This window comes from Diorhabda sublineata, chromosome 5 (genome assembly GCF_026230105.1).
Source record: "Diorhabda sublineata isolate icDioSubl1.1 chromosome 5, icDioSubl1.1, whole genome shotgun sequence".
NCBI lineage: Eukaryota > Metazoa > Arthropoda > Insecta > Coleoptera > Chrysomelidae > Diorhabda > Diorhabda sublineata.
In genome coordinates this window covers 11729502-11740273 of record NC_079478.1, presented here as the reverse complement: position 1 = coordinate 11740273, position 10772 = coordinate 11729502, and the positions used below count along the sequence as shown (strand labels likewise).

The following is a 10772-nucleotide window of genomic DNA, read 5'->3' as shown; positions in this document are numbered from 1 at the left end:
AGCAAAAAACTGAATCAGGTATGATTGAAGCGTCATTTGTGAAAATTTAACCATTCAAAGAATTTTGTAAACTTCGAAATAAATTTACTTCATCCAGTTAAATGTTGACAGTAAACATCAGAATTGATCGTTTGGTTCCTTGAAAGCAGCTCAAGAAACACAACACCTTTGTTATCTTACTAAACTGAAAGCATGAGATTTTTTGTTGTTTTTCATTTTTCGATGTGGTTTGTGCTGGTTAATCGTGTTTGCTCCATGATTTCGAACTATGTTATTGAACAGGGCTCACTTTTAATCACCAGTGATGATTGTTTTCAAGGGTCGGTTTCACTTCGTTTAAGGTGCATATCGCAAATATTGATTCTTTGTGTTAAATGAATTTCTTTCAATTCGTGAGGTATCCAAATATCAAGCTTCTCAACTAGCCCAAGACATTGTAAGGATTTCGCAATTGTGTGCGACACATTCACAATTTCTCGAACCGGTATATGACGATCCTCTTCAATTATGACTTTGATTTGGTCATCAACAACAGTAAGACGATCAAAACGTTGCTCAATTTTGATGGAAAAATTTTTATACCAATTTTGACACGTGCGGTCTGTTAAGCAATGAACGCCATAAACCTTTTTTTGTGACACGCAGCAGCTTTCTTTCCTTTACGGAAATAAAAAATTTCCGAGAATGTTTGTTTCTGCACATCATTTAAAATTAACCCACAATCAATAGCTTTAATAAAAATAAGTACTTAGTTGCCAACTTTATAGTTCGGAGTATCAAGGTTGTACGGTATAATTAGAAACGAAAACGGCCGTGAAAATGAGTTGTAATGATGATGAATCTATTACACATAAAAAACGGAATGTGAAGATCGCCGAATAACAGAGCCTCAATTTTCAAATTTAAATGGATAAATTGAAAAAAGGTACAAGAAGTAATATTAAGATGTTTATTTAAATTAACAAAAACTAATTAGATTGATCTGGTGCCGAAATATCCTTGACATTCTGAAACGCAGCAATAAGAGCTGTTAATTGGATATTTTCGTTAGCTCCTGTAGATAATCTATATTCTATTTCGGCCATTTTATCCATAAGATCTATCATAATATCGAAAGGTAATTCGATACGATGTACATACTTATGTACTTCTGTAATGATGTCGTGAAGAGCGAGTCCTTTGATCATTTTTAATTCTTTAATGTTATTGTAAGTTGTTTTAAAGTTTTCGTTTAATAACCATTTAACGATACTTTCAATATCGGTACGTAAAGGATGACCGACGCAGGTATATACGTTATCTTCAGTAACGTTCTTACAAGCCAACCAAGTGCTCTGTAAAACGTTAAGAACTTTTCGCATGTCGCCGTTTGCTAAGGTGAGTAGAGCTTTTTTTCCATCTTCTGATACAGTTACTCTGCAAATAAAAAAAAATATGTGGATTACATCAATAATTTTTTAATCATAGGAACAAATAAATCGGCAATCAGTATGTGAATATACTAAAAATGGTATTATTATAAACTAAAGGAAACTAGTGAGTTCCAACAGATAACTGCAATAGCAGTAGCCTGCCATAACTTACTATTTGGGTATATATTTCAAACAGACTTTACTGTAACCAACAGTTTCCGAACTACTTTGGAAGCCCATTGAAATATACATAAAAAGTAGAAAGATATCTAACTGATACTTTCCGAACAATTTTTACCCCGATCAAAAGTTCAGATATTTGGAATTTTCTCACAAAACAAGTTGGAAAACTATAACTAGTGAAGATCTGAATACTAGCAGGAATCTTGTCGTGACACTTCCGCCTTAATAAACACCTGCAGACGCTGGGTTAAGCATAGAAAGAACAACGTGCAGATTCTGTTACATAGAGGACGAAACATCTATCCAATCTTTCGAAGTGTGAGAGATTACTCCAGAGCATCACCCAAGATCAGTTGTAAACACTGAGGATTCTCAGTACCACGGCGAAAAAATGGGGTACAGAACATTCTTTAGATTGCAATATACTTGATACTCCGAACTACATATAGGTATATATGCTAATGGAGCAATCAACCCAACTGGCTGGACATCCAAACACTAGTCATGATTTTTGCACTACACATTTTGACAATTAAAGAGAATAATGTATCACTTCATATCAAACCTCATATTTTCGGACAGCTAATGCACATATTGAAACAATATGTAAATAGATGTTTTTTTTGTATTTTATAAATTTCTGTTGATAGTAATCCCGTTAGTTATGAACCTCTTCACGTTAGACTAAATAAACTGTACCAGAAGCTCTTTACGTTGGACTAAACAAATTATATCGGATGATCTCTTTGCTAATTCAGCAAAATGAAAGAACTATAGACAAAATATTCCATGGAACATTCGATGTCATCGATATTTTTTATATAATTTCATTAAACCTGAATTATAAAACTTAGTCTGACCTGTTTCATAATACCACCCTAACTAGCAATTTAACTAAAGCTTCCTGTAACGATTTGTATCGGCCTCTCAAGTAAAAACGTTAAAAGGAGGATGACAATGTCTTTCTTCCAACATGTATCGTTAGGAAAAGAAACAAAATGAATCGTAAAAGTGTGTGTTAGAGTGTTCTATTTTGTCGCCGACATTTCTTTTAGATTGATCTTTGATGGCGAGCTGTTGTGTTTTGTATTTGCCAATTTAATACTTCAATTTTTCATTTTAATAAATCGATTAATTAATTATTTTTATCATTTTTAATAGAAAGTATTAAGGGTTTTACATAATTGATGCATAATTTTTATTTCTATTTTTTAAAAAACATACGTTATTATATTGTATTTCCAAATAGTCGATACATTTTTTGTCTTCGGATGAGCTTAAATTTTAATTTTTTTCTCAAAAATTAAACAAATATTAATTTTTTAACACGTAACATCCTCAAATTCAAAGAAAGTTATTCTTGTTGGAAAGGATAGTTTGTTTAAATAGTGTGATAAATTGATATAGTTTAGACATTTTACTACAAACAATATTTTTTTCGTAAATCTTAAAATGATATATATCATTGTAACGATGTGCAATCTGTATTACTGTTTTATTTCTAGTTAGTATTTAGTTTGTTAGAAAAATCTGATTTTTATCGTGAATTCAGCAAACTGCGGAGTCAGAACGTGGTGGAAAAGAATAACATACAATACAGTAGATATACTATGTTGTAAATTTAAATCAACCGCGAAAATAGATTAATTTTGCCACGTACCATCGAGGGCACTGGCATCAACAATCTACCACGAAAAACAACTAAGTTTACATTTCTTCTTAGGTTATGTTATGTGTCTGCTTATAATTCAAAAATAGCCCAAGTTTGCATTTGACTTTTGCCACTAAAGGAAACTTTAATTTTCTAAAGTGAAGCATTTCTGACTTTACCTTAAAGTTCAAATTAATTTAGATTAAATGGCAGTTATGAAAGGCGCGCCTCAATTTAATAGGACCTTTAAATTTAAAACTTCCTTTAAATGTATTATGAAACCAGCTGTTATATTATTAATTGTGTACTTTTGAATTTTTTAAAAAGTTTTATTAAAAAAAGTGATTAAACAAAATCTATAAGTAGTTGTAGGGGTACATTTTGATTGATTAAAAGAAAATTATATACTTCAGTGGGCTGTAACGGTACAACAATACAAAACTGAACTTTTATTTTCAAGCGCTGTTGCCGCTTTTATAAACAATGTTTGATATACACCAACAGTACTTACTTTTCTTCATCGATTACGTAGTTGAGTCTTGGTAAAATTTGTTCCGGAGAAAGTGGACCGAATCTGAATCTCGTACAACGGGACTGTAGAGCAGGTATGATCTTGCTTAAATAGTTACATATTATGCAGAACCGAATATTTTCTGTATACTTTTCTATTACTACAAAAAAATCGAATAATAATTATCAAATTTTCTTGATAAAATTGTAATTTCTAATAAGATAAATCAAAGAACAATATTTTGATTTAAATTTGATTTTTTATTTAAAATAAAATACATATATGTTGTAATATATACATATCTGTAAAAAGAATTTTCTTTAAGTATTTTAGTCTTTATGATTTTTAAGTTAATCCGTGTCATTTCGGAATTTCCACCTCTCAATCTGGTCTCCTCTTAACCCTCTTCAATAGCTTAACCCAGGGGTCGTCAAATTACCAAATTTTTGTCGCGAGTTATGAACGTACCAAATTTGAATCCAGTATAACATAAAAAATATCTGTTAAAGCTCCACCCCCGCCTGACAGGGGCCGGGGCCAAGAATTGGCCGATAGTATGTGGAATGCAGCGATATTGTCCGAACAAATTGTACCATTCCTGGACGCGCGCGTCGTTATCTCAGTTATACTAATACTTATAGCGCGTGTAGTATAGTAGCACAATAATATTGACCTAACTACCTAACACGGGCGTAGCCAAGGGGAGGGTTCAAGTATGAAAATGCATCATTTTTATCAAAAAAAGCAGGTCACTCCAGGAAGCATAATTCATACAGATCACTGGCTAGCCTATCGATGCCTCAGCAATGGAGTGGGTTAATCATAAAGAAATATTTGTTTCCGATAGCGAGGTTTATACCCAAAAAATTGAGGTCACCTGGTGACGTCTGAGAGCATTCTTCAGCGATAGGCATGTACCTTCAGAAGATTGGGAGGACAGAATTATAGAATATACATGGCGACGAGAATGACTTAAATCTGAACCAAAAATGACCCATTCATTTCATTAATAGAAGAAATCAAAAAAGATTTTCGAATGTGAAAGTTATTGATTTAAGTCCAATTAAAATATTTGATTGAAGAAAATTATTTTTGTTTACCTTTATTTCAGTCTCTAACACAACCTAACCTAACATAACCTATCCTATCCTAACCTAACCTCACAAAAATTACTGAATTTTCATTTTACCTATTGATTTTTCGTGAAAATAATGCATTTGCATATTTTTTCCACAGAAACTTTTCTGCGCATGCGAAAAGTTATCCATGGTTCAATATTTGTTAGCCTTCCTGAGATAATGGCCACTACCGGTATCTCCGAAAGAAAATGTTTCCGTAGAAAATAGATATTATAAATCGATTTCTCGTATTATGTATGTATAAAGTTTCATGATGATCGTTGTGGGTTGGCTTATCATACTTGTGCCCAAAATATAAATATGGTTCGATCCATACTGTAACGGAATGTTACAACCATCCGTTGCAACAAAATATTAAAATTATTTAATGTCAATATGTATGATTTTAAAAAATCAAAATCCAAGGAAAATGACTTGTTACTTGAAGTTTTCGATAATTTATGTTTAAAGAAGTAAAAAAAAGTTGCCAAATGAATTTATTAATTGTTTAAAATTTATTATGTGTTTAATGATATTTTCTTATTTTTTCATTTACTTGAAAATATTTAATTACTAATTTTATAAATAATGGAATTTTTTAGGGGGATTCCTAGTAATTGTAGGGATTTTAGGGGTTTTTGATTGGGGCTTGAGGGTGATGAATTTTTGAGACTGGAATCGTGGTAGTTGACAGTATGGAAAGATCTCCTTAGCCGTCAGATTTTTGTCAGTTTGAGGTTAAGTTAATATTCATTATATGATTTTTATTTGTTTTTGTTGTAATGCAAGTTATGCAATTATTTTTTTCCATAAATAAAATAGTGGATTATTTTTTATAAAAATAGGTTCTAAAAAAAGAAAATGTACATTCAATGAAGAGTTACACAAAGAATATTCTTGTATAAAAAAACAATTAAGGTTAATTATAAAGAAAATTGTACAGAATTTTATACAATGCTTTGTAGCGAAAAATATTCTGATTAAAAAAATTTGATTCATTTAAAAAAAATACTAATTTTATTATATCCTTAAACAGAATTTGTTATGTATAATTTTTATTACAAAAACCATATTTAATTTATCTAACTTAACTATAAGTTCCCGTCCCGGATTTGAAATAAAAAAATATGATCACCTATGGTATTCTACACCATAGAATACAAATTAGAGCTTGATTAAAAAGTTAATTGTGAAATTCAATTTAATTTTATTCTTTTTTTTTGAGTTTAAAATTTTAAATTTAAGTTAAGTAAAGTTTTCGGCTTTAAAATAATTAAATAGATGATGAAAAATTACTTTAGTATCAAAAAGTTATAAATTACTTATAGAATATGCAAAATTGCAAAAGTATTTAAACGGTTTATAACTGGCAGTAAATATTTTAATAATATGTGATGTTTTGATTATTGTACGGCTTTTATGCTGTATAATTTGTAGAAATTTTGTCTGCATCCAAAAATCTCACTATATGAGTGAGTTACAAGTTTAAAGATATGAATAAAAAAATATCTTGAAGACCAAAATCACTGTAGAGAACATGTAGCTGACGACATATCAGAATGATTGTTTCGGGTGTTGTCAATGGCTCTAGATCTTTCTACATGTGATGTCAATTCGGCTCGTACAATAGGAGCCTGTTTCTCTCTTTCGATTCTTGTCAATTGTATCCCAAAATGTTTAGCTATTAAATTCGTCAATGAAGAATGAACCTAAAAACATAAAAAGTCAATATTTATCAAAACTTCATTCATTATTCATATTAATTCCGCCCACTTTCGCTTGGATTGTTAATAAAATGATTAATCGCTAAGTATAATTAATTGGAGGTTAGATATCACTGCAAGTTTTTTGTGCCCACTATCTCGTTATCTATAGCGTACAAGAGTTGAAATAACTACAGTTATTGTATTGATTTCAAATAGATTAGATTTTGCTCTAACAGTTTGCTAGTTCAAACTAAAACTGAATTTTCCCATCCTCCTCATTACTAGTCAGTTTCTGCTGACCTAATCTCATCAGGAAGGAAACGAGAAGATGTAGCTGGTACCAATGTTCTGAAAGAGATCTAACTCTATATGACACTGTTTCAGTTTCCTCCTTCTTCCGAAACTCTTATGGGAGCATTTTTCTACATCACAGACTGTCATGCTCCGTTTCTAGTATGTCTATAATATGTTGGGAGTTTGGCCGCATATAACAACTTAGACCAAAATCAAATTCATCTCTTATAAACATCCCTGGATTTATCCCCAATAAATATATGGGATATTGTCGATAGAAGTTGATGAAAATTAAAACATCATTCTAAACTTTGGTTGCTTTTCAACATCAGATAGCAGTGGCATGAAATGAACATATTGATCACCTGATTATATCTAGACAGATTTGAGAATGTATAAAAAATGATGGAGTTTCAACCTATTATTAAAGCGCAGAAATATACTGTGTGTCCAGGTTTTAATGTAATGTAATAAACTTACATTTTCTCCTGTCTTTGCAGAAACGCAGTAATTTAAAATTCCAAATTCTATAACGAATCTCTGGATTTTGTCTAATTTCACAATTCGTTTGTGTTCCAAATCAGCTACAACATATAATTAACTAAATAGTATATCGAGAAAAGTTAATAATGGTGGTATATTACATTTATTTCCGAAAATTGCTATTTGTTTTGAATTAACAACAATTTTCTTTACTTCATTCAACCACATTAAAGTACTTTCGAAGCTTTGGGCATTTGTTATATCATATACAATAATAACAATCTGAAACATAAAACAAATAGGTAGGAAATTATATTTTTTAATTTTCTATTTCGTTTCTTTTTTAACGAGTTATCTCATCTAAAAAAAAATTTAAAACTGTTGTTTACAAAATTAGGTTTAGAGGAACCCTCAAACTAGTATAAATACACTGATGAGTTCAGAGAGTTTTGAATAACCAGCAGCAGAAAAATATTGGAGCAACACCTTTTGGAGTAGGGACACAGATGGAAAATAAAGAAGAAATTATAATATGTGAACTTATAGAAAAGGAGATTTGTGAGGAGTGACTATGATAAAAAAGAGAAAAGATGCAAGAGGCATGTCGTAATCAAATTGCTAAGATACTGGAGGAAATAGACGTCAATATAATTTCAGAAGACGAAAACTGAAAACATGTAAGGGAGAATTGGTAGCTGTTAAGATAGAAAAACAAGAAGCTATAAGCAAAATTGGAAAAGAGTATAGCTGATGAAAATTTTGGCATAAAAATAAAATGTTTTAATCAGATTAAAAATGTACTTTAGAGATTAATTTTCAAGGAAACGATGTCAGCCAGATAGAATTAGCTGAATAAAAGATTTTTAGTAGAGTTAAAAATCAATTGAAAGAGTTTTTTTACAAAACTTGATTCACAGACTGAATCAGAAGGAAAATAAGGTTACCAATCGTACTGTTTTTACTAGTTCGGCACAGACTTTTTGACATTTGCATTGATTTTAAACATTTTAAAGGTCTGAAATGTGTTATTTTTTCAATAATTTATCCTCGTTGTACTAGTAAAATATGATTCTACAGCATCAACGATTTCTGTGGTATTTCTGCGAAACACCATATCACAGCATCGTTCTTTAGCAATTTAGTCTTGAATCTACCATGTCGCCGAAACAACGGTGTTTGTTAGATGACGAATTAAAATCGAAATATCCGTTTATTGAATCAAATAATATTAATAACAACTGTAAGGTGAAAAAAAAGTGTGTTTTCTTTTGCTAATAGTGTCTAAACAGGTATAGAAAACTACATAAACCCCATGAAACATAAACAGCTTGTACCTGCAACAATTGTAACCTCAAGTATAAAAAAAAAACATTTGTGTATCACATAATTTGTATATGACTTTTTTTAATATAGGCTTACATAAGGGTCATCTAGGTTTAAAATTTTTAAAAGTGAGAGGAAAAGAAGATATAGTATATAGTATGATTTATAGGCCTACAAATCTAAATTCAAGTCCAATGTCTACAGTTTCCATCTGTAACTTTTCAATTAATTATTTTATCAATATATGTTTGCTCCATCGACGTATTATGTAAACACCGGCAAAATGCTCCACCTTCGACACTGATTTTCGTAGCGTTATTAGATCAAGTTTTTCGACGAGCAAGTGCAGAATGGAGGTGTGTTGCACTTGTATGTACTAATTTTGAATAATTGTCGCGATCGGGGCTTCGCCCAAAATTGAAAGACGAAAAAGGGTTTAAAAATCCAAAGTTCCTTATTTAGTCAGTTTTATTGCAACTGTCACTACACATAATCCCTTTGTCGTTGGTCTGATGCAACCTGAGGATTTTTTTATTTCAAAAGTGCAGCTACTTCTACATCAAGTACAACAAAACTTCAGATCTCCACAGCCCAATGGATTCAGATTTCAGCAGAAAATCCGGGCCAAGTTAAGAGTAGGAAGACTCTAAATAAAATGGAGGCTTGGAAAACAGTGAATGTTTTCAAAGGCATGTCGGGCCACAGCTTGAACGTATTAATATTCTTGAGCTTTTGCGAAGAGTTTAGCATAATTTTTGGTTTTTTTATTTACCTACTCTAATGGTACTTAGCCCAGTTTTCATGCAATCATGCTAGTACTTAGCACGTTTCTTCAGAAATGTCACAAAATATTTCAAATTACAAAATTTATTGCCAAAAAATTAGGTTAAACATTAAAAACTAAAATCAGGTGGAAAAGTAACAAAAATATCAGGTCACATATTTAAGTATATGAATAAACTACGTTTACGAGGTTTGTTTATTAAATAACGAGACTGGTTGGTTTTATTATAAAAATTATTCTACATTCGAATGCTCCCCTTCAATATACTCCCCTCCCCTCACCACACACCTTTCCATAAATTTTTTCCATTGATAGAAGCGGTGCTGGAAGTCTTCTTTGGTGAGTGCCTCTAAGAGCTCTCCCTTTTTTTGTTTTACCGCTTCCATCGACTCAAATCAAGTTTTTAATTTCGGAAACACAAAAAGTCGCACGGTGTCAAATGTGGTGAGCGTGGCGGGTATTCGAGCACTGGAATGCCAAAAATTGCTCACAGATAGCGCGTTATGGGCAGGTGCGTTTTTTACGTTCTCGCAGTGTTACCAAAACTGACAAATAGTAACTCTGGTTGACAGTCCGACCCTCTGAAACCCATTCACTCATCACGATACCGTTAATGTCAAAAAAAAACGATCAACATTGCCTCGAATTTTGATTTGCTCTCTCAGCCCTCAATAAAGGGCTTACAGCACTCAAAAACACGCGAACGAGATAAAGAATTGTCCCCATAGGCCTCTGGTAACAATTTATAGCACTCAATCGGAGTTTTATTCAATTTAAGGAGAAATTTGAAATTGATACGCTGCTCCTGTTTTTCGGCACGAGAAAAAACACGTTCGTTTCAAATCCCACTACTGCACAAATACTATAATAGTGACGGAAACTTGTTTTGGAAGGTGCATAGACAAGAAATCTAGATACCCAATGACCTAGTCGTTTTGTACCCCAGACCTCGTATTCTCAAAATTACATTTTTGGTACTTAGCACGGTTTTAAGTCTTCAATTGTCATCAATATTGACCACTTCATATTCGAAGTATAGTGACAAATTGGAACAAAAGGGTCAGTGATAAAATATGAACAAAAAATTTGCACTCTATATACGTGCATATACGCGATCTAACAACAACGAAATTCAAGTCCAAACTTATTCTAATCCTAATATTTTGGTATTCAACCAGATAGCATTTGGTAGAAAGTTCATTTGCAATTCGAATTTCGTTGGAGCTTAAACGATAATAAAATTGTTAAATTTGGTCAAAGGGTTTCAGAGAAAATGGACTTAAAACTTCGTTGAGATTTTGTCTGCT

General features: G+C 31.6%; 2 protein-coding genes across 2 annotated transcripts in view; both read right to left on the bottom strand.

The window, feature by feature from the left end:
• Positions 1-935: 935 nt before the first annotated feature.
• The window catches only part of LOC130443702 (replication factor C subunit 5), a 19617-nt gene continuing 9780 nt past the window's right edge, over positions 936-10772 (bottom strand). The window contains exons 5-6 of the mRNA XM_056778455.1: positions 3758-3917; positions 936-1416 (exon numbers count right to left, since the gene is read on the bottom strand). Coding sequence (XP_056634433.1) covers positions 969-1416; positions 3758-3917 — 608 coding nt within the window. The 3' untranslated portion in view covers positions 936-968. The remainder of the gene's footprint in view (positions 1417-3757; positions 3918-10772) is intronic.
• The window catches only part of LOC130443703 (ras-related protein Rab-28-like), an 8586-nt gene continuing 3224 nt past the window's right edge, over positions 5411-10772 (bottom strand). The window contains exons 3-5 of the mRNA XM_056778456.1: positions 7520-7640; positions 7356-7459; positions 5411-6584 (exon numbers count right to left, since the gene is read on the bottom strand). Coding sequence (XP_056634434.1) covers positions 6399-6584; positions 7356-7459; positions 7520-7640 — 411 coding nt within the window. The 3' untranslated portion in view covers positions 5411-6398. The remainder of the gene's footprint in view (positions 6585-7355; positions 7460-7519; positions 7641-10772) is intronic.